Source organism: Heteronotia binoei, chromosome 21 (assembly GCF_032191835.1).
Source record: "Heteronotia binoei isolate CCM8104 ecotype False Entrance Well chromosome 21, APGP_CSIRO_Hbin_v1, whole genome shotgun sequence".
Lineage (NCBI taxonomy): Eukaryota > Metazoa > Chordata > Lepidosauria > Squamata > Gekkonidae > Heteronotia > Heteronotia binoei.
The window spans coordinates 123,879,861-123,905,045 of record NC_083243.1 but is presented as its reverse complement, the minus strand read 5'-3'; the positions used below and the strand labels follow the sequence as shown (position 1 = coordinate 123,905,045).

Genomic DNA, 25,185 nt, shown 5'->3' with positions numbered 1-25,185 from the left:
AGTTTTTGTCTGTTATATTTAAGTCATTTAAAACAGCAAATGCAATGTTGGGCTGTATTAACAGAAGTATAGTGTCCAGATCACATGAAGTGATGGTATCGCTTTACTCTGCTCTGTTAAGACCTCACCTGGAGTTGTGTTCTGTTTTGGGCCCTACATTTTAAGAAGAATATAGACAAGGATATAGACAAGCTGGAACAGGTCCAGAGAAGGGCGATGAAGATGGTGAGGGGTCTGGAGACCTAGTCATATGAAGAAAGATTAAAGGAATTGGGCATGTTTAATCTGGAGAGGAGGTGGCTGAGAGGTGATATGATCACCATCTTCATGTACTGTCATATAGAGGATGGTGTGGAATAGTTTTCTGTTGCCCCAGAAGGTAGGACCAGAACCAATGGGTTGAAATTAAATCAGAAGAACTTCCTGACAGAGCAGTTCCTCAGTGGAATTGGTTTCCTCAGGAGGTGGTGGGCTCCAGTGACGGATTTACCATTGTGCTTAGGAGTGCTTAAGCACAGGGCCCTGTTGGCCAGGGAGGGCCCATCTTCCTTCCAAAAATTTTAAAAATCATGCTGAAATGCATTAAAATATATCTCCATCAATTCAGCATAAGGTTTTTCACATATTAGTAACCTAAAATCAGGTTGATCTACTTAAACATTTATTTATTTATTTGATTTATATCCCGCCCTTCCTGCCGAGACAGGCTCAGGGCAGCTCACAAATTTGAGGTCACACAGTTACATTGTGTGACCAAATAAAATAAAACAACAATAAAAACATAAAACAATTTCTAAAAACATCTACTTATACCGGTATCAAGGTTTCAGACAGCGATCTGAATGGTGGTTAGCCATTCTAAGAGCTCCTAGGATCGCAATATCATAAAGAGGTAGACCATCGGTGATGTTTCTATGGGCCAATCCTGCTGCTGCAGATGTTATCATTATAAAAATGCATGGTGGAAGAGTGCCGTTTTGCAGGCCCTGCAGAACTGTGAAAGCTCTCGCAGGGCCCTGATCTCTTCCGACAGCTCATTCCACCAGCTAGGGGCAGCAACAGAAAAGACCCTGGCTCTTGTTGATTTGAGCCTCGTTTTTCTGATGCTGAGGACTGTCAACAGGTTTTGAGACCTGGACCGAAGTGCTCGCTGGGGGCATATGCAGGGATAGGTGGTCCCTAAGGTATGCAGGACCCTGGCCATATAGGGCTTTAAAGGTAATAACCAGCACCTTGAAACGAATCCGGTACATTATCGGTAGCCAGTGCAACGCTTTCAGCACAGCCTGAATGTGCTCCCGTTGAGGAACTCCCATTAACAGCCTGGCTGCAGCATTCTGCACTAGCTGGAGTCACCAGATTTGGGACAAGGGCAGCCCCATGTAGAGGGCATTACAGTAATCCAGTCTCGAGGTGACCGTAGCATGCATCACTGTTGCCAAGTCGTCGTGTTCGAGAAAGGGGACCAACTGCCTTGCCATCTGCAGATGGTAAAAAGCTGACTTGGCAGTGGCAACTATTTGGGCCTCCATTGTTAAAGAGGAATCCAAGAGCACCCCTAAGCTTTTAACCTTGGGCGCAAGCATGAGCTGCGCTCCATCGGTCAGTAAGCGGACCTGCAGTCCCGAGCCACGATGGCTCAGATATAGGACCTCCATCTTCATTGGATTTAATTTCAGTCCACTCAGCCTGAGCCACCCCTTGCAATGCTGCGGACAGATCTTCCAAGGTGGAGTTGGACTGGCCACCCATCAACAGATAGAGCTGGGTGTCATCAGCGTACTGGTAATGACCCAGCCTATACCTCTGGGCAATCTGGGTGAGGGGGCGTATGTAGATGTTGAATAACATTGGAGAAAGAACCCCTCCCTGTGGCACACCACAGATAAGTGGGTGTTGTCAGGACAGTTCATCTCCTAGTGCCACCCTCTGTCCCCGACCCTGGAGAAAGGAGGAAAGCCACTTCAAAGCCAACCCCTGAATCCCAGCATTGGTGAGGCAACAGGTCAGTAGCTCATGGTCAATCGTGTTGAACGCCGCCAACAGGTCTAGCAACATCAGCACTGCTAAGCCACCTCTATCCAGGTACCTCTGGAGTTCATCTGTGAGGGCAACCAAAACCATCTCCATCCCATGACCCGGATGAAAACTGGATTGATGTGGGTTGAGCACAGAAGCATCCTCTAGAAAACTCTGAAGCTGCACCGCCACAGCCCTTTCAATAATCTTGTCTAAAAACGGCAAGTTAGACACTGGCCTGTAATTTGCCAATTCAGCCGGGTCTAAAGATGACTTTTTAAGAAGAGGGCGAACCACAGCCTGGGGGGAGGCTGGGGAAAGGTTCCTTCCAGAAGGGACCTGTTGACAGTTTCCCTTAGGGGAACCTGTAGCTCCTCTTGGCCAGCTTTTATTAGCCAGGAGGGGCATGGGTCCGACCTACAGGTGGTTGGGCGCACACTGGAGAGAATTCTGTCAACATCCAGGCTGAGTGGAGTGAAAGAATCCAAAACTTGACTAGAGGATGTGCACGGAGTCTCGAGTTCACTTACTGTTTCCAAGGTGGCAAGGAGGTCACGATGGAGTGACAGGACTTTATCTGTGAAAAAGCTTGCAAATGCCTTACAGCCTATATCTAATTCCCTAGCATTTGGAATACCCTGTGGTAGGGTAGTTAAAGACCAAATTGTCCTAAATAATTGTGCTGGGTGCGAGTTCACGGATGTAATCATGGTCGTAAGATATATTTTCTTAGTGGCCCTGACTGCCACCTCATAGGTTTTCATATATGACCTATAAGCTGTTCTTGTCACTTTGTCACGGGGTCGCCGCCACTGCCTCTCTAGCCATCTGAGCCTCCGTTTCATCTGCTGTAGTCCTGGTATATACCAAGGTGCCAGCTTTGTATGAGGGTACAGAGGGCACCTGGGAGCGATCTCATTGATGGCTATAGCGAGCCTGTTGTTCCAGGTCTCCACTAGCTCATCTAGAGAATTGCCAGGGGACCAAGGATCCCGAAGAGCTATCTGGAACCGCATAGGGTCCATTTGGCTCCGTGGGCAGGCTAAAATACACCCACCGCCCAGACAAGGTTGGAGCGGGATGTTCAAACGGGCCTTCAGGGCATAGTGGTCCAATCATGGCACTGCATCAGCAGTAATACAGTCTATTGCCATTTCTGCTGCAAAAATCAAATCCAGAATGTGCCCAGCCTGATGGGTGGGAGTTGTTACATATTGAGAGAGTCCCAGTGCCACCATGGATGACATTAGGTCTGACGCCAATGTGGAGCCCACGTCATCGGCATGGACATTGAAGTCACCCAGGACCAGAAGTCTCGGGTGCTCTAATGCCCAACCTGCTATGGCCTCCACAAGGGCCAGAAAGGCATTGGCTGGTGCAGAGTGCGGTCGGTACAGCAGCCAAATAGCCAAACTCTCTTGCACCTAAATCACCAGACCAGCACATTCAACACTGGTGATCCTTGGGGCCCGGAGCACCCGGAAGATATAATGAATTTAAAAGCTGCTCCATATGCATAACGATAGCAAATGGTGAAAACAAGTTTTTAGCAAGAAAAGCTTGTAATTCAATATCAGAAAAGACATTGAACGATTCAGCATAAAATTTTACACAATATAAAACATTAAAAATATTGTTGTATTGGTGAAAATCTCAATTTTAGCGGCTAGCAGCATTCAATTCATAAATGCAGTCCGCTATGCGTGATGTTTTCCTCTTGCCTAGTGCGAGCGGTGATATCATTTGGTGGTAGGGGGATACAGAGGGTAAGGGAGAGTATGTGTGCTTGTGAGCACATGTGCATGTGAGCACTTCTGGTTATGTGCCATAGACAGCAACAGTTTTAGAGTGGCTTTCTCAAACACGTGTGTGTGTGCCTCTCTCCTCTATCTTCCTCTCTCTCCCTCTATTTGTGTGTGTGTTCTGTTCTGTATGCGTGTGTGCATGTCCACGCAGCATTTTTATATGCACTTGGATTTGTCTGTGGTCTACACAAATTCGTTATATCTGAAAAATTCAAGTAGATCACCCTGATTACAATACCGTACAATGAGTTATGTATGTGTATTGGAAAGTTGTGAGTATGGTACATTCTATCAGTGGGTGAAAACACGCTGTTCACGTGACGTGAATCTAACAGGACCTCCGCTTAGATAAGCTATGAATTCCAACAATATCAGAAAACAAAGACGCGAGCGTTGTACTTACATATATTGAGTGTGTATATATATTTTATCTATCCATCCATCCATCTATCTATCTATCTATCTATCTATCTATCTATCTATCTATCTATCTATCTATCCATCTATCTATCTATCTATCTATCAGATTTATATCCCACCCTCCCCTGACAGGCTGAGGGCGGCTAACAACAGTTTTAAAACATTAGCAATTTACAAACATATTAAAATTAAATATATAAAAATATATATTCACACACACTCATATATAATTATATTTATTTATGGGTTATTTTTTAGTTAGCTTTATTATTACATACTTTAGAACTTTCCATACATTAGAGCTTCCATACCATAATTTGCCTTAATATTACCCACTTAAGTGCTGATGAGGTGTTAAACACCAACCCTCTCTCTTTCCAGAATCGAATCCAGACAATTGATATTACTGCTCTAGCTTTTTAATCCTAACAATGAGTAGACGATATGAAAGCGGTGCAAGTAAAAGAAAATGTCAAAAAGAACAAAAAGATATAGTCAAACATTTAAAGCCAATCACATCATTTGGCTTTGTATACCCGAAACAAACAAATTCAACTGCAGATGCAGAAGATTCAGATGCATTACATGGCACCCAGGAACATTTGTCAGTAACACTTAGTACCAGTGGCACCTAGGAACATTTGTCAGTAACTCCCAGTACCAGTGGCACCCAGAACCTTCATCTGTAAATCCAAGTACCAGTGCCACCCAGAAACATTTGTCAGTAACTCCAAGTATCAGTAGATCTACAGATGCTTTAGTTTCCCCCACCAAATGTACAGAAGTGAGTGTTTGCTCTTCTACTGATTTCATTGTCAAGAATGATGTAGCTTTATGGACCACATTGAGCGATGAAGAAATTTCATTCTTTACCCAATTGTTTATTCCATAAAAATTTGTAATCCAATTGTTTAATATGTACTTCTTGTAAACAAATTATATTACATTTTTGTTTCTTGGTCCAATGAAATGTAGCCTTTCTTTTTTGCGGTGAATTTAGTCCATTTACATTCCAATATATTAATTTGTAATCCATAACGACTCTTCTTTGTTCTGTATCCCCAAATCCCTCGTTTTCTTCAAAAAATCTCCTCATTTCCTGCACATTTGTAATTGTAATCCTCTTCCCTCCATATTCAAAACTCAGACCTTCAGGCAATATCCATCTGTATCGCACTTCATTCTCCTGAAGCCTGTCAGTTAATTTTTTATACAATCTTCTGTCATTTATAACCTTTCTTGGCAACTCTTTCATAATTCTTACTCTGCTTCCATCAATTTCCAATGTTTTTTCAAATTGTTTTCTTAAGATCTTTCCCACCATGTCTCTTGAAATAAATTTTACTACCACGTCTCTTGGTAATTTATTTTTCTTGGCAAACGATGAACTGACCCTGTATATGTAGTCATAAAGATAACTAGATTCATCAGGTTCTATTTCCAAAAACTCAGCATAGTGTTTATTATATATGTCTTTAAATCATCTCCTTCATTCTCAGGTACTCCTCTTAGATGTATCTGGTTTTCCATTAACTTGCAGTCTTGCAGAACTACTTTCTCCTGCAATTTATTGATCATGGAATCTTGATCCTTCACCTTATTCTCAACCACATGAACCTTATTTAATGTTTCTTGTGAGTCCTTTCTTAGATCCTCAATTCTTTTTTAATTTCTGTATTCACCATTTTTGCACTTGTTTCAATTTCTTTTTTTTAATTGCTTCTTATTGTCCATTATTAGATCTTTCATCGCTTTAACCAGTCTTGCCTCCATAGCATCCAATTGAGCTTGTATTTTAGGCATTATACCTTCCTTAAGTGAACCAGTTCTTGCGCATGTCAGTTTTGGTGCCTGCTTATGATCAGACATTGCTATTTCTCCACTCCCAAAATAGGCTCTTAAGCTGATCTCACCAAAATCAAATTGAACCAAAGGGTCTTATAGATTAGCAGATGCCCTTTCCAATAAGCCCAAAATCGCCGTTCTCAGGGCTTCCTAACTGAAGATATGATTTTTAAAAATTTTAAAAGTACACAAAATGGCGTCCGCAATTTTCAAGCTCCTTTGGAAGTGTTTTCCTTTTTCACCAAAAAGCCATCAAAATCAGTTCTAATATTATAATTCAATATGTTTCACTTTGTAACCTTAATATCTGCCGGCTCCACTAATTTTCAGTCTTATTCTCTTTTCTTAAGTATTTAAATTTTTTGACCTTCCTTTAATGGCCGCCGCAATTTGTCTATGGTTTTCAAATCCTAGTGAAGGCCAGGAGGTTTAAAAATTCCCTTATTCTAATGGCTCCTTTCTGCTTTTCTTACCACGATGGTTGAGAGATCTCACAATGCTTGTATGACGCCACTTCCTGTAACATCTTCCAGCTCAGTGACGATGGTTTTTTTTTACAGAAACTGCAAGTATGCCAAACAATAGTTGTTTTTCGTCTTTTAACTTTGCTTCTTAAATGCCAAAAGTCCCGAAATTTCCCCCTTCTCTTCTTTGCAACTTTAGAATAATGTAAGTCCAAATCTTAGTCTTTGTCTTGGATAGAATAGATTTTCGTCCCGGAATGATAAAGATCTTCTTACCTTGCAGCCCAATATATCCTTGTTAACACCGTTCTTGTCAGTAGCAAAAGTTTAGATATTAGAATAGTCCAAAGAAAGCTTGAAACATGATGAATTTAAGTCAAATTAATGACCACGGATGTCCTCTGTAGATATTGGAATGCAATTCTTCTCCAGGGACCCTTCAAAGCCCATAAGGAACCCCACTGGGACTCCTCATAAGCCAAAGTAAATCCCCTCAGAATTTTCCCAAGCACGTCTTCGCCTTTTCCCTCACTGAGAAAAGTAGGCAGCAGGCGTTGAGGTCACCTTCTCTACCCAGAACAGAGGCTCTGGTCCGCTCCTCTTTGTGAGAAGCATCTCAACTCGCCATGTTCCAACTCCGGAAGTCCTCATCCTCAAATTATTAAGATCCATGAAACTTCAAGAAGTCATATGGACTCTATGTTGACCTACTTAACAAGAAAATGTGGTCAGATGCTTACAACAAAGCTTGATGAGCAAATCAAAGCAGAACAGGAATACTAGAGGCATGTACTTCAACAAGTAATGGCCGTGATTTGTCTGTTGGCAGAACATGGATTGGCTTTTAGAGGAGATGATGAAACCATCAGGTCTCCAAAAAATGAAAACTTTCTCAGTTTGCTGGAGTTGATTTGATCCCTTCTTACGTGCCCACATAAACCAGTATGGAAATAAGGGATCTGGCCATCCATCATACCTATCCAAGACGATATGTGAAGAAGTTATCCAGCTAATAATTTAAAAAGTTCTTGAAGAAATAGTGATAGATATCAAAGAAGCAGGGTATCAGTCGATTCAACACCTGATGTTTTCAATGTTGATCAACTCACTGTAATTGTTAGATATGTTTCTCCTCTTGATGGAATATCAGTTGAACAATTTTTGGCATTTATTGACTGAAGAATCAAGGAATAGCTGAACTGATACTGAACTTCTTTGAAGAACTTGAAATTGATTTCAGTAAATGCAGGGGTCAATCATATGAATGCAGCAAACATGGCTGGAAAGTATAATGGCATTCAACAGAAAATTCTAGAAAAGAATACGTTTGCAAAATTTATTCCCTGTGCTGGACATTCCCTAAATCTGGTTGGAAGAGCTGCAGTTGACTCTTGCCTGGATGCAGTGAACTTCATTGCTTTTTCTCTGCCTCTATAAGATGGTGGGCAGTGCTGAAAAACTTCTTGCCACCAGAGTCAAAAGTTTTGCAACATTCATCTGACACAAGATGGGAGATCCATTCCAGAGCTACGACAGCCATCAGTGAAAGTTATGCACACATTGTTGAAGCACTCAGTTACATCTATGATGATGACACTGAAAAGGGTGATACTAGACAAGTTCAAAATCTTTTGCAGAAAATGGAAGAATTTGAATTTGTGTTCATGATTCATCTATGGACGGGTTTGCTTAAGCAGTTTCACAAAGTAAGTAATTGGGGGGGGGGGGAATGTCTGCTGGCCACTTCATTGTACCTTATGGAGACTGATTCCCATAGGGTATAATGGAAAATTGATCCATGGCTATTTGGGGCTCTGGGGGGGAATCTGTTTTTTGAGGTAGAGGCACCAAGTTTTCAGCATAGCATCCAGTGTCTCTCCTCCAAACACTCCCCAAGTTTCAAAAAGATTGGACCAGGGAGTCCAATTCTATGAGCCCCCAAAGAAGGTGCCGCTATCCTTCATTATTTCCAAATGGAGAGAAATCATTTAAAAGGCGTGCGGCCCCTTTAAATGTGATGGCCAGAGTTCCCTTCAGAGTTGTGCTTGTCACACCCTTGTCACACCAGCTCCACCCCCAAAATCTCCTTGCTCCACTCCCAAAGTCCCCAGATATTTCTTGAGTTGGACCTGGCAATCCTAATATAAGCCAACTTTTTTTAAAAGGTAAAGCTCTGTGATTTAAGAACAAATCAGCCTTGACTGTCATCCAAAGGAACAATATCTTGCAATAATTTTCTAAAGCTTGTAATAGCAACTCTATTTCAGTTGAACTACTCTTACTGCAGATTCCAAACCAGCGAACCAGCTGCAGTAATGTTTGTTCTGCTGCTTAATCATTGGTTCACTCAGTCATTTGTATTAAATTACAGTCCAAATTTAGTTTATTGCAAATGTCAACACCTGGCTATCTTTAGTTGGTAAATATGAAAAAGCAGCAATTATTTCAAGTTCTCTGCAAGCAAAACCATCTAAAACTATCATCAGTACCAAATGGATTTATGGAAGAACTGCTATATTTAAACTTCTCAAAAACCAAGTATTCCAGAAGTTTCAAAAATCCCATGGCCTTCATTTTGGAAATTATTTCATGCACTCTGTGAACCAGAGACAACATGGGTAATAGCTATCACCTTCATAATGGACAGTTGCATTCTGTGCCTAGGAACTATGAATTTCTATAGGCGTAGGACTAATCCTGAGAGCAGTCAAAATTATGTCAAAGAAGAATCAAGCCATTTTATCTTGATGTCTGTTCAAACAAGTCCTTTATTCTTATGTGCTTCAAAACAAGAGTTCACTCCAGACATTATATGAAACCATTGTTAAAACCATTCTGGCCAATGGGATCGTCCAAATGCAAGTCACTCCACTAGTTATCCATCAAACCAGGGCTTTCTTTGTAGAAATAGCTCAGCAGGAATTCATTTGCATATTAGGCCACACCGCGTGACATCACCACTGTTTCACATAGGGCTTTTTTGTAGGAAAAGCCCATCAGGGCCTCATTTGCATATCAGGTCACACCCCCTGACATCAAGCCAGCCAGAACTGCGTTCCTGTGTGTTCCTGCTCAAAAAAAGCCCTGCATCAAACCATGATCTGATTATATGGCTCATCAACCACAACTAGGCTTAACAATGGTTTAACATGACATGTATATAAAAATAGATTTTCTGGCTTGTTTCTTGATGCCACCCTTGGCACATTGCATGCTAGGGGTGTGTGTGTATGCATTTGTTGAGCCAAATCAAGATTTGAATGTTCATGAATCCTGGTTTTACAAACCAACTATACTTAAAATCAGTCATGGTTTGTATTATGTCTGAACCAAGCCTCAGAGCAAGATGGCATATTATTGTTCTAAAAGCCACAGCTATGAAATCATTCAATGCCCATTCCAAATACAATTATTTTGTTTAAAATGTGTTATTGTCACAGATTTGATTCTGCTCCCCTTAAAATTATTAAAAGATCAGATGATATATGTAAATTACCTTATATTACAAGAGAATTAAAATGGGGATGATCAAGGTTTACGTACCTAAACCTTCAGATTCAAATAGACAAGTATCATCCACTCCTACATCTCTGCACCAAGATAAGAAATTTGCAGTGTTGTCCCGTGCAAAAAATGATCCAGAAGGTGCATTGGCTTTGCATGGAATTTTCCTCACTGGCATTATCTATAAGACAAATTTAAAATCTGTATCATTATAAACTTAATTCATTGGACAAGGAACTGTTATTATCAGCTGTTACAAACTCATATGAAATGGTGTTATAACAAAGATTCATGAAGCACTGAGTTGCCTACTTTAGTTGGTAGCAATGTTTTAAGGCCTTAGGCATGAGCCTTTTCTGGATTTGCTGCATAAAATCCTTTAGGAGGAGATGACAGGAATTAAACCCCAGGCCTTCTGCATAAGCCATAGATGCTTTATTCCTAAAATCACTCTAAAAACAGAACGTCCGCTCCCCAATTAATTCAGAATTGAAAATGAAAGTAACAAACAAAAATAATTGTGAGAGGAGAGGACTGTGGCTAAGAAAAACAAAAATATTGTTATACTCTTCACCTTTAACAGGGTGGTGAGAAGTTGTGTTTAGCATTCTTTACATAACATAAAACTTGAGTTGGATGGTGCTTTTCTAATATTTGCTTATTTTACAAATAGACAAGCAGAATATAAGTGGACACAAAGAAGATCTCCTGCAATGGAGCAGATGCAGTACCCCAAATCACAGGCTCCCCAAGGTGCTCTGCTTTCAGACAACCCTCAGGTCCCTAGGAACAAAGATTCATTTTACTTATTAAATTGTAATAGTCTACCATTCCACTGAGACTCAAGAAAGATTACAATAAATGCACTCAATAGGATGGGACATCCAATAAGCAGTGTGTAATGGTAGGGATGGGCATGAACCAAAAAATGAACTGCAGTCTGAGCACAAACCAAGCCAGTTCATGGTTAATTCCAAATGGTTCATTTGGTCACACCATGCCCAAACTGGAAAATGAACCACCTTTTTTCCTTGATGGTTCGTTTGGTTCATTTTTCCAGACATGCCAGTTTATTCAACTCCTAGGCAATGCTGGGGATGGACTTCTAGGAGCCCTAGAAACACCCACAGCAGTTGTCCATATCTTGATTGGCAGCTCTGGGACCCAATCACAGAGCTCCCATTCTGCTCTATGGGTGCAGACACCCTGATTCAGCTGCTTTCACTTTGCAGCACAAAGAGAGAAGAATTAGTTGTCACAAGAGCTAAAGCTGAGCTTTCCTGGGGGCACCTGCTTGGGGTAGCTATAATTCGGACATTCCAAATCCAACCTTTGCCAAACTTGGATGGTGGATGGAGGAGAGCCTGCTGGAGACTCCCAGTGAGTTTATCATATCTAACTCACAAGTGGGCTATTCTATACCTTCCAAACCAAATGAACCACAAACCATTTTGGGAAATCAAACAAACCACAAACCAACATGAACCACTGGTTCGGACAATCAAGCAAACCACAAACCTATATGAACCACCATTTTTCTGGTTTAAGCCCATGCCTATAGAATTCAGATTGCAAAGTCTGAAACCAAACAGGAACATTGTTTCTAAGATGCATCATCCTACTGATTGTGTTTATTTACATGGTACAACCTGCCTCAGTGAAAAAGCTGGACTATTATAAGTAGAAATAACATTATGAAAACATTTTTCTGAATGATGTAGTTATAATATAGTTCTCTTACCTATACAACAAAGCCCTCTTGAATTATGTACACTAAACTTTGGAAATGTTATCTTCTCTGATGCCCATCATCAATAATTTGCATGAAATATCTCCAGCCTCCACATCATCTCCAGGGATGACTGTCTATCCAAAGAATTCACACAATGGATTTGGTAGCACAATGAGGAGGAGCTAACCAATGGGGCTCAGCTTATTTGGAGTACTGGAGGAGAAAAGTTACTAAATTGGGAGGCGTTGCAAACACAGAAGAAGACAGAAACAGGATACAGGATGACCTTGACAGGCTGGAAAACTGGGTTAAAATCAATAAAATGAATTATAACAGGGAGAAATGTAAAGTTCTGCATTTAGGTAGGAAAAATCCAACATATGGTTATAGGATGGGGGAGACTTGTCTTAGCAGTAGTATGTGCGAAAAGGATCTAGGGGTCTTAGTGGATCATACGCTGAACATGGGTCAACAGTGTGATGCAGTGGCTAAAAAGGCAAATGCAATTTTGGTCTGTATCAACAGAAGTATAGTGTCCAGATCATGTGATGTGATGGTATCGCTTTACTCTGTTCTGGTAAGACCTCACCTGGAGTATTGTGTTCAGTTTTGGGCACCACATTTTAAGAAGGATATAGACAAGCTGGAATGGGTCCAGAGGAGGGTGACAAAGATGGTGAAGGGTCTGGAGACCAGGTCTTATGAGGAAAGGTTGAAGGAGCTGGGGATGTTTAGCCTGGAGAGGAGGCAGCTGAGAGGTGATATGATCACCATCTTCAAGTACTTAGAGGATGGTGTGGAATTGTTTTCTGTGGCCCTGGAAGGTAGGACCAGAACCAGTGGGTTGAAATTAAATCAAAAGAGTTTCCAGCTCAATGTTAGAAAGAACTTCCTGACCATTAGAGTGATTCCTCAGTGGAACAGGCTTCCTCGGGAGGTGGTGGGCTCTCCTTCCTTGGAGGTTATTAAACAGAGGCTAGATGGCCATCTGACAGCAATGAAGATCCTGTGAATTTGTGAGTCCTGCATTGTGCAGGGGTTGGACTAGATGACTCTAGAGGTTCCTTTCAGCTCTATGATTCTATGATTCTAAGTTGCATACTTCACAACAATTCTCAAATCCAAGCTATGCCCTTCTGCTGATCCTAGCACTGCAGAGGTTCAAATTGCTCATCCAGGCAGCATATTTGCTTGGGATGACAAAATACTTTTAACTGTCCTGATCATCTCCTGCTGCCCATTCCCATTGATGAACTATTCAAGTACTAACAAACAATCAGTAGTTGTAACACCATGTTCAAAATTATAGCAGCAAGTTAAACTCAGTTTAAGTTTTTAAAAATAGATTGACTAGGATCCAAGGGTCCTCAGCTTGTGCATTGGAGTTTAGTTGTGAATTCTTAGATATTTTTGTAGAGGATTTTACTCTGAAAACTAAATTATTGGTCAAATTCTTCAGTGTTTGTATGCAAAAGTAGAGGAAGACGGATCTACTAGAGCCATATAAACAGATAAAGGGGAGAGTGATCTGTAAATATTCAATGTCTTCTTGTCCCTGAGCAACTCTGACCAAAAATAAATGGTTATAATGTGCAGCTTGGCTATTAAAGTGATTTATGGAGTATCTGCTTCTGTTCTGGAGCTGGTTATTAAATTCAAGATTTTGTGTAAGCCAAGCACTGGGAAAGCACAAATAATGTCTGCAATCCTTCCAGCTCCATGTCCAGACAGAGATTGTTTGTGCGAGGGGGGGCTCAAAAGAATCCTCAAATAATTCTTGGAAGTATCACAACACACTGAAGAGAGAAACCCCCCAAACAACATGGGATTGAACAAGCTGAGTCCTGTCTACTGGCAAACTAATTACAGCTGATGTACTATTCCAGCTGGGGGGGAAATATGTAACAATTGCAATAGTTTGATGAATATGCAGGGTGCAGCTATTGGCAGCTAATATAATATCATGAGCAGGGGACAAGCAAGGAAACATCTCAGTTCCCCCTTCACCCATTTCTTTCATTTCCTGGCGGTCCCCATCACTTCTCCCCTTTTCTTGCTCCCTTCTCTCCTTCCCATCCACCAGACAACATAAATTTATTATTATTTAATTCCCAGTAGCCAGACTCAGGGCAGTTCACAACAAATTACATTTCAAAAACAGGATAAAACCAAATTAAATAACAGTTGAAGCATTACAGTTCCCCTAAAACAAGATTTACTGTCTCCCCTGTCTTCAGCTTTCCTTCCTTCCCTATCCCTGGCAGCCTCTACACAGGAAAACTACTGCCCAGTTACAAAGTCCAGCTGCTGAATGGGGAACCTGCAAGGACTTGTGGGGGGGGGTACCTCACTTTCTTCTTCTATATCTCCATCCCTACATTATTTCCTCTTTCCCTCCTCCAGGGAAGTCTTATATCCTTACCTTTTCTCTTCTATCCTTCCCACCTACCTACCTTTTCATCTGTCCCATCTACACATATATTTAGTATTTACTTAATTTATACCCCACCTTTCTCCACAATGGCAATTCAAAGCAGTTTTCTACTCTCCTCTATTTTATCCTTATAGCAGCTCTGTGAAGTAAATGAGATGGAAAGTGTGTAACTGGCCCAAGGTTACTATATAAGCTACCACACTAGAGTGAAGATTTGAACCTGGATCTCCCAGATTCTAGTCTGAAACTGTAACCACTACACAACACTAGGATATTTTCCAAATACTGGAGTTGCTCCTGATTTTCTAGTGATTAAATCCACAAGCACTAGAATCAATTTGGGCAGGGCTCCTCTGTATGTTTGACTTCTATGCATTTTTGCAGTTGTGGAGCCAATTTATTCTCTTCTTCATGTGTCTTAAATAATGCAGATTTTCAAGGGAGGGTGCTGTTATCATCAGCCATTATCAGTGGGTACACTGTAGTGTTGCAATGACAATTTAAGCTGATTCTAAGAATTCCCAGCTTTCATTAAAAAAAAAAGAAGTATCTCGTCCTTTCCCTCACAGAGATATAAGGGGGAAAAGGGGATATCTCCTTAAGGGAGGGGGACAGAGACTTGCTTTTAAAAAGGAATTATGGGAATACAGAGAATCTGCTTAAACTACCATTGCAACACTAAAATACTGTATCACTATTTTAGGGCTTTTAATTTGTCTAAATAAAATTATTGTGGCTATTAGCCACAGTGTATGTGTGTATATAACATTTTTGCCACTGTGTGACACAGAGTGTTGGACTTGATGCGCCGTTGGCCTGATCCAGCATGGCTTCTCTTATGTTCTTATTTGTCTAGGGAAGGGGAGTGGTTGGACAATAGTTCAGTCATAGAAAAGTGGGATGGAGAAGTTACCTGGTTGCTGCTGGTGGGCCTAGCAGTAATGAGTCAAAGTCTAAAACAGCCCCATAAATGGTCCTTGACTCCACCTTTTACTGACAGAAACCAAGGCTAAAACATTAGCCATTCTGTTGCACTTGCCTAGCAACAACCACTGAGGGCATTCATTTCTTAAAATAATAGGTGCTTAGGGTTGCCAGGTGTCTTCTGATTGCTGGCTGGGGGATTTGAGGTGCATTCTGAGGGTGGATGGGGATGTTGGTGATGCAGTGACATTACTTCCGGAAGTGACATCATTGTGTCAGCCATGTGGAGATGATGCTATACTCTCTCTTTTTTTTTTTTTTTTGCAAAATTGGGTATGGAGTCCATTGTATTCTATGGGACCATAAGATAGAATGGCCCATAAGCAGGCATCATTTTTTAATTTTGCCCCCCCTTAAAAAAAATGTAGATCCAGTCCTGACCCCACCTGGGGACTCTTAAGTCTATAGGCTCTGCTTCTGTAATGGGGGGGGGGGGGGGGTTAACCTCCAATGTATTTTTGTTTGGATTCAGATTTTTCTGAAAACTTAATATTTTTCTTAGATTTATAGAAAAAAATGTCTTGTCTCGCCATTGCTCCAATATCTGGGTTTAAGTATCCATAGATCTGGCCATGTTGAGAATTAGATATATTGATGAAACCAAGCAAACAGCAATAAAGCCACATTAAGAAATCCACACAGTAAGCCATAGCAGATGTACTAGATTATCATTTGGCACTCCTCTACCAATACAGTTGGTCTTCATGCCTGACTATCAAATTTTTTTGGTTGCAGTCTGTAGCCAAAGCACATGGCTGGAGCAAGGCTACAAAGTAATAGACACCATGAAGATGGTATTAATGGCATATTACAATCATACAATGAAAAGTAGCCCTAGGAGGGAAGATTTCTACGGGCCAGAAGTTCTCTTTGTTCCTCTGTTATCCCCTTCCCTTTTGTTATGCATGGCATTTCTCCAGACTAACATAAGTTTAAAATCTTCAGAGAAATATCACATATGGGGTGGATTTTCCAACTATTTTCCATTAAGCAAGGAAGGGAGAAAGCATCCTCCACTGTAGCAAGGCTTCTGACTTAGCAAAAAGTCTTAGGATCCAGCACACTGGCAATTCACTGGCAAATGTCATCAATGGAAGAAGACTTCATGTATCTTCTTTTAACTTCAGTAGGTGTGTACCAGAGGGCATTCTATTACTGTTGCTCAGCATGTGCTAAGTCACCAAATACAGTTGTGATACAGGCTCTATTTAGATATTATGATGGTGACAAATCTAAAGTTTACTGGGCACCATCACAGCTTCTTTATCATGCTCGTGTACTCCACTCCATCCTTTTTTTGCACATGGACCTTTGACTGCAAACATCCCAGTTTGGTGAAGCCCCAGTTTGTGGAGGCATCTGAAGGCAGTTTGTTGGTAGCTTGACCAAATTAGGAAGTGTTAAATCAAGCCCCATGAGCGTGAAGAGACTGGAGGAGCAAGGACACCATGAAAGCCCAGAAAACATTAATGCTCAGGGCCAAAAGACCTCTGTGTTCATGCCAAGGCCAAAAGATCTCTGCTTAACTGGAGTTTCTTATGATGTTTGAACGTAGCACAGTTTTCCTCAACAATGCCTGTATATCTGAGGGAAAGAAAGGGATGTTTTGTCTTGAATTTTGGCAGAGCCTGAATTTTACTCAGGACCTTAAAGGAAAGCAAGATTAAACTTATACTGAAAGATTGCAGGAAAATATCTATGTTTTCTTCTCACCTAATAAATTTCCAACCACCTAAAAATAACTAAAAACTCCTTTTTATTATTCTCAAATCTGTTAACTGTAAGTTCTAACTCTGAAATATGAACACTGCTATTTAAGAAAGGTTTGATTCTCAAATGCTTTTTAAAAACAGATTTCTTTAAATGACTTGAATTTCTCCAAAGTGTTTTGGAACAGATCATCCTGACATAATTAAGTTTCCATATGGCAAAAGTGACTTTTGTTGACATTGTAGAGTATAGCCACAGTTACTCTAAAACAGCAGTGCACACAATTGCTCCTATCAAATATCGCAAAAAACAGTTCCCCAGTTACACTCCTTTTACAGTCCTGTCTTGTTGATGTGCATGCAGGAGGTTTAATGCAGGATGTGAAAGTGTGAGTGAAACAGATGATGTAAGCTTGGAAAAATGTGGTCAGGTTCACTTCTGCACCCTGAGAGGGACTGTGGTGCTGTGAAATCATATGGAAAAAGAAATATATTGATATAATTTTTGCAAAAGAAGTTCCATAATTTTGTTTTAAAATGTTTGCTTTGGGGAGACACAAAGCATATTTTAAAATCTCTTGAAATATGGAATTATTCTTTATTTCTATAAAAATTCTAGTAAGGCCTAAAACAGTGAAGGTGAGGTGGATGCTCAGCAGTTTAAAGGAAAATGATCCTTATATGTCAGAATTACCAGGGTTATCAAAACAGAGTAGTTAATCTCAGTATTCAAAGAAACTTTTAATTTAAATATTGTTCAGCTGTTTTAGAATATATAGATTTTCAATGATCTCTTGTTTGTTTTTGTTTTAATTTTGCTTTCTTTTTCTTAGGAAATTATCATCATTTTGCATTTCTTCCTCATATCAAGCCCTTTATTATCTTCACATTAGGTATATTGTGAATTTCACAGCAGGGAGGTTAAGCCATGTGAGCTGAGTATTAGTTTTGTTTGTCTTGCTACCTTCCACATCATCACTAAACAGCTTTATAGCTAGACAGTACCTGCAGTATGCCTTACAAACTTTCTTTGCATCTGCCCAGTAGATGAAGCTGATTCTGCCACAAGATAGTTAGGTTAAGCAGTTAAAAGACCTGCAAAGGTACTACAATTCCCATAAGTCTGGCTGAAAAGGTGCATGCTATATTAAAAAAAAAAACTCACCTCAATAACACAAACTTGCATAAACAATAATGGTAAGACATATATATATGTAGCCAATAGCTGACTGATTGATTTGCTCACTGTTTATTTGAATCATCAGTTGCTGAATGAGAAGCAGCAACAGGTCTGTTGGTGAAAGGGAAAAGGACTCCAGTGCATCTGTGAAATACTGCCCACTGTACCGTACTGTATTGTTTGAATATAAGAAAACTAATCTGATTAACATGTTGAACTGATTAACATGAACAGCCACACCATTGGTGAAAAATAATTTTCCTGCTAACATTGTTACGGGGAAAGGCATTTATTTTGCTGAAATTCACTTTTTCAGATATAGCATTAATTCATAATACTATGGAATACAGCAAACAAGAATGAATTTGGTCAATAGAAGGTTAGCTGATGGCTTCAGCTGTTTTGAGGCTTCCCTTCTCCAATCATTCCCAGGAAATGTGAACAAAAGTTATCTGCATATTCTCCCTTACAATTTAAAAAAATAAAATAACTAGAGATTTACTTATGTATTTATTTATTTAAAAAGCAAGTTAGAATTCAGGGAGGGAGTCATGCCATACTTCTGAGGGGGTATTGCCCTGTATGCCTCTTGTCATCACAAGACTGTTAGTGCCTTCCCCCCAAATAAGATCACTGACTTCTACCACTGCTACATGTCAGAAAGAATGTAATTTTCTAAAGAGAGATGCTGCAGTTCAGAGTTGCCAAGAAGGGATTTCAATAAGCTTTAAGCTGTGTACGGAAGACAGTTTTCAGAGAGTGAAATGCAGCACAACACAGCCATCATTGCCTATGGCACACATGCTCACCCCCTGCCCCCAACCAAAGCAAGTTAGGCACATTTTCAAAGTGCAGTGATAGAGCAAACCAGGCTTGGCTTGCGGATTCACTAAAAATATTCCTAAGCAATCTTTCCCAAAGCCTGTCTAGAAACCACAAGAATCTTTGACTGATTCCAAAAGACAGTAGAAAAAAAATACTTCAGCTATTGTATATTACTTGTCTTATTGATTATGAATGTGACAAAAAGCCAGTATTTTGTGAATACTAAGGGGACAGATTGAGATCATCTTTCATTTTGATGATGTCAGGCTTCCAGACTTATATTCAGCCATGTTGAAAAAATGCACATACATGTGCACAAAACAGCCAAATGTTATCATGTGTTTACTATGGAAAGCAATGGCATTTCCCACAGCATCTGTCTTATACACAGTTGTCTTAATTCAGTGGATCCAACTGCTGCAAGTCATACATGCTCCAAGCAAAATAAATGATTCTCCTGCTTATGTAGTAGTAATTCGTCCTTTTTTAAACAAGACAGTTGTCTTTTAGTCATTTACCCCTTGATGTGTCCCGTGCTTCCAATGGACACCATGAACCTGCTTTTTCTATCTATTTACTCACCCACCTACGTTATTGATTTAAAACATTTATTAGGGGCCTTTCTACCTCGCAGAACTCAAGACAGCTTACAATGTGAATAAAATCATAAAAATTAAAGCACAACACCAAAAACACCACAATTCAAAATCTCAATTAGGAACAACAATAAATAAAACTAAATTGGTCAATGCAGTCCTAAATCAAAGTGTCTTCAACTGCCACCTGAAAGTTGAAAATGGGAGGGGGGGCAGGTATACCTCCCTGGGGAGTTTGTTCCTTAACAATGAGGCAGCCACTTGAAGACCCCTCTCTCAAGTGCCCACCAGATGAGCTTCTTTGATTTGGGAGACAGGAGGGCCTCTCCTTATAGTCTTACTTCTCAGACAGGGGACACATGGGAGAAGATAGTCCTTCAGAAACCCTGACTCCAAACTTTTAGGGATTTAAAGAACAAAGCAATACCTTGAATTTGGCTTGGGAACAGATCGGTGTTGGGAACTGTAACTAGTGTAATTGCTGTAGTACTGGAGGTCAAATTGCTTCTGGTAGTAGGGTTGCCAGCCTCCAGGTGGATCTCCCACTTTTACAACTGATCTCCAGCTGGCAGAGGTCAGCTCCCCTGGAGAAAAATGGCTGCTTTGAAGGGTGGACTCTATGGCATTGTACCATGTTGAGGCCCCTCCCCTTCCCAAACCCCACCCACTCCCAGAGCCACCCCCAAAGTCTCCAGGTATTTTCCAACACAGACCTGGCAACTCTACATGTTAGCTGGCCTCAACCAGCAGGCAGCATTCTGCACTAGCTGAAGTTCTGAACACTCTTCAAGAGTAGCCCCAAGGAGAGCACATTACAGTAGTCCAGTATAGATGTAACTAAGGCACAGATCACTGTGGCTAGATCTGACTGATATAGGAATGAGCATAGTTGACTCACCAGCCCAAGCTGGTAAAACCGCTCCAAGCCACCTCAGCCATTCTGGTTTTCTAAGGTGACTATAGTGTCAAGCAGCACTCCGATGCTACAAAACCTAGCTTTTCGAGGGAAATATAACGCCCATCCAAGACAGCAATGATCTCCGGTCCCTGTTGTCACCTCTACTTAGATATTCTGGTCCGTAGCAAAAAATGTTATAGAATCATAGTGTTGGAAGGGACCTCCAGGGTCATCTAGTCCAACCCCCTGCACAATGCAGGAAACTCACAAATACCTCCCCTAAATTCACAGGATCTTCATTGCTGTCAGATGGCCATCTAGCCTCTGTTTAAAAACCTAAAAGGAAGGAGAGCCCACCACTCCCGAGGAAGCCTGTTCCACTGAGGAACTGCTCTAATGGTCAGGAAGTTCTTCCTAATGTCGAGCTGGAAACTCTTTTGATTTAATTTCAACCCACTGGTTCTGGTCCTACCTTCTGGGGCCACAGAAAAAATTCTGCACCATCCTCCATATGTCAGCCCTTCAGGCACTTGAAGAAGGTGATCATATCACCTCTCAGTTGCCTCCTCTCCAAACTAAACACGCGAGTTCCTTCAACCTTTCTTCATAGGACTTAGTCTCCAGACCCCTCACCATCTTCGTTGCCCTCCTCTGGACCCATTCCAGCTTGTCTATATCCTTCTTAAAATGTGGTGCCCAAAACTGAACACAATACTCCAGGTGAGGTCTTACCAGAACAGAGTAAAGCGATACCATCACATCACATGATCTGGACACTATACTTCTGTTGATACAGACCAAAATTGCATTTGCCTTTTTAGCCACTGCATCACACTGTAGACCCATGTTCAGAGTATGATCCACTAAGACCCCTAGATCCTTTTCGCACATACTACTGCTAAGACAAGTCTCCCCCATCCTATAACCATACGTTGGATTTTTCCTACCTAAATGCAGAACTTTACATTTCTCCCTGTTATAATTCATAATAACCTTTCTTCATAGGACTTGGTCTCCAGACCCCTCACCATCTTCGTTGCCCTCCTCTGGACCCATTCCAGCTTGTCTATATCCTTCTTAAAATGTGGTGCCCAAAACTGAACACAATACTCCAGGTGAGGTCTTACCAGAACAGAGTAAAGCGATACCATCACATCACATGATCTGGACACTATACTTCTGTTGATACAAACCAAAATTGCATTTGCCTTTTTAGCCACTACATCACACAGCTGACTCATATTCAGCATATGGTCCACTAAGACCTCTAGATCCTTTTCACACATACTACTGCTAAGACAAGTCTCCCCCATCCTACAACCGTGCATTGGATTTTTCCTATATTAAGGAGATATGAGTATGTGGAAGGGGGACGAAGACCTCTGGGTTCCTATCATCCCAGACCCAAGGCTAATTGGGCAGGGCCCAATTATGTCATGAGTGGGGCCTGGTGATATCACATTGAATACTCGTACTGATAATAATTCTTCCACTTATCACTAGGTATGTACCATATGGTATCTTTGCATAGTCACAAGCACATAACTTGAAAGAGGGGATATTGACAAGGACTGAATGATGAAACATTGGAATTAGAAGATAAATGTAACATTGGAAGTAACAAAGCAAGATTATTAAGTCCCATATCCAATTTACGTGTGCAGCAGTTATCATCAGGGGGAAAGCATAAAAGTCTTAGGAGAAGTCACATAGAATAAATGGAGTTAAATTAGGAATGCCAGGTTCCCAGTGGATATGGGGAAATCTCCTGCCTTCATCTTAGGGCTCCCAATTCTGGGTTGGGAAAATGCCTGGAAATCTGGGGTGTGTAACCTGGAGAGAGGGGGATTTGGGGAGGAACATCAGCAGGGCATAATGCCATATAGTCCACTCTTCAAAGCAGCCACTGTTGGTATGATTTGGAAAAAAAAAACAGTCAACCGGCTCCACAGCCTCACACCAACCTGAAATAAAGGGTGAGAACAGATGGCCGTTTAAAGCCACCTCAGGGATGGGAGGCAGATGGACCAAAAAAGCACATCCACATGCACACATCTGCCTCCCATCCCTGTCCCGCCCCTGGCTTGCCGGGAGCTGGCTCAAAAAGGCACCACTTTGAAAGTGGTGCCTTTTCGCTGGGGTGCTTCCAAGTAGCCTCCCTGGCCATCTGGAAGGCCAGGAAGCACCCAGAGAAAAAGTGAGCATTCCAGATGTTCCCTGGGTGCCCACGACCCACCACTTTCCAAAGCGCCTTCCAAAACCTCTGGGGCACTCTATTTCCGGCTGGCTCTTTTCAGGGCAACTTCAAGCCGCCCAAACCGGTCATCTGTTGTTGGCCAAAAATTCTCTTATTTTATATAAGTTCTGGTAAAGTTCATTCACGTCTGAATATCTGTACAGCACCTTTCAAATTAACACTGTCTACAATATCAATGTATGACAAGAAATAGAGGCTCCACATACAACCAACAGGTGAATCTTAATAATGTATAATCGAACACCAAAACCTTGTGCAATCGGGAAATCTTCTGTTTCAGGCACAGTTCAACATATCAATGTCTTGCAGAAAGTCCAATTAAATTCCCAAATCATGATGAGTCCAACTAGTCTATGCTGTCTCATTTTGTAGTCTGCTTTGTCAAGGCTTTACAAAGTCAACAAGAGTTGTCAATGGGAACGTTCGCAAATTTGTTTCCATTCTAGTACTCAACAGAAACTCTATGGTTTCCTCCAGAAGCAATGCAACACCTTCCTGCCAAAGGTGTCTCCCCCATTTTTCCACCTCCTCAGTCTCCCACCAATTACCATCCAATGGCTGGCAACCATAGGGTTAATTAATGATAGTATTTACATAATTACAGTACAAGTTGTAAAGGAGTAGAGCTATACATACTCAGAAGTATTTCCCCTGAGCTAACTTCAGAAGCACAGACTGGGCAGCAACATCAACAGGTGAAAAAGGTGGCCCCAAATTTGCAGCAACTCAGTCTTCAGGACCCTCAGGCCAAGAGCTCTTTGACTCTTATCCTTAACTGGCACCATAGTTTCACATATCTGGGCAACTCAGGCTTGAAAAGCAAACCTGGAAAGAAAGGGGAAGAGCAGAGGCTCAGCTACTACATCTTGTGTCTCTGCTCCCCTCTGCTCTGGGCTCTTCTGCATTCTCATTTTCCTCACCTGTGTTTTGCTGCCCCCTAGAGGTTGATTCGATATTGCATTGCTGTTCAGCATATCTCCCTGGAGATTTAAACTATAGGTCTGTATGACAGACATACAGAGATGTAGTATCACATTAACCACTAGAGGGAGCAAAACAACTGCAGAAAATATTTTTTAAAAACCCTCAGTTGAATATAATGCCACAGAGTCCACCTTCCAAAGCAGGGGGAGAGAGATCTGTTGTTTAGAGTTCAGTTGTGATACCAGGAAATCTTCAGGCTCCTCTTGGAGTTTGGCTATCCTAGGCCTGGTGCCTTGCTCCTGTTCAGCAGCAGCCCCTCTATAACAGCCGGAGTGGCATAGGAGTTAGTGCTTCAGGGCAGGGTCTGCCACACCCAGATTCTTGCTATGGAAGCTGACTGGGTTATTTTGGACCAGTCATAGACTTTCAGCTTAACCTACCTAACAGGGTTGTTGTGCAGGGGGAGAGGAGAATGATGTACGCTGCTTTGGTCCTCACTGCAGAGAAAGACTATTCTTTTCCTAGGTAGAGGCTACAGGGAGGGGGAGGAGATGGAAAGCTGAAGTCAGAGGGACCGATAAAGGTAGGTTGATGGTTGGCTGGGAAGGAGATAGGGTTGCCAACTCCAGGTTGGGAAATTCCTGGAGATTTGAGGAGTGGATATTGGAGAAGGTGGGGTTTGAGGAGGGGTGGGAACTCAGGTACAATGCCATAGGTTTCACCCTTCAAACCAGCCATTTCTTCCAGGAAACCATTGTTGCCAATTGCCAAGTGAGGCTGGAGATCAGTCAGAATTACAACTGCTCTCCAGATGGCAGAGATCAGTCCTCCTAGAGAAAATGGCTACATTGCAGGGTGGACTCTGTGTCATTATACCTTGCTGAGGTCACTTCCTTCCTGCTTTGGTCCACACTATGGAGAAAGATTGTGCTTTTCCAAGGTAAAGGCTGCAGGGAGGGGAGAGAAGATGGAAAGTTGAAGTCAGATCAGTTCCTCTATAGAAAATGGTGACCTTGAGGTGCATACTCTATGATATACTATAGCACAACCAGGCCAGGCCCCCAAAAGAGATCACAACACAAGCTCACACTGAAGGTAAACAATGCAAGGCTGAAAATGACAGGAAAAGACAGAAACAATGCACTGCAAACAAAAGGAATGATGAGCTTCAGCATCTGTGTGACCATCATTATGTCCCTTCATACCCCCAATAATTATTCTGCTTTATCTCCATTCTGGGCCTATTTCAGGGCTTTGAGTCACCACAGACACGGGGACACATACACACATGAGGGTGGGGGAGGAAGCCAACATCTTTTCAGCTGTGGGGAGGGTGGGATGACAGCTTCGGATGACTGGCTCGGAGTGTGCCCACCCTCCCCCCGACTCTTCTGAAGCCTTCTGAGGCTCAGGAGGCTTCAGAAGAGTCTGAGCCAAGCCGACTGGCTCAGAGCGTGCCCCATCCTTTCCGAAGCCTCCCAAGGCTCGAGAGGCTTCAGAAGAGTCTGAGGGCGTGACTGTGATGTCATCTGGGCATGCGTGCTTTGTGCGCAAATACAAAACTGGGGGAGTGGGAGTTAGAGGCTCGG

General features: G+C 41.6%; 1 protein-coding gene across 1 annotated transcript in view; it reads right to left on the bottom strand.

The window, feature by feature from the left end:
• The window catches only part of GAS2 (growth arrest specific 2), a 242,727-nt gene that overhangs the window by 118,295 nt on the left and 99,247 nt on the right, over positions 1 to 25,185 (bottom strand). Inside the window, exon 4 of the mRNA XM_060262743.1 lies at positions 10,097 to 10,238. Coding sequence (XP_060118726.1) covers positions 10,097 to 10,238 — 142 coding nt within the window. The remainder of the gene's footprint in view (positions 1 to 10,096; positions 10,239 to 25,185) is intronic.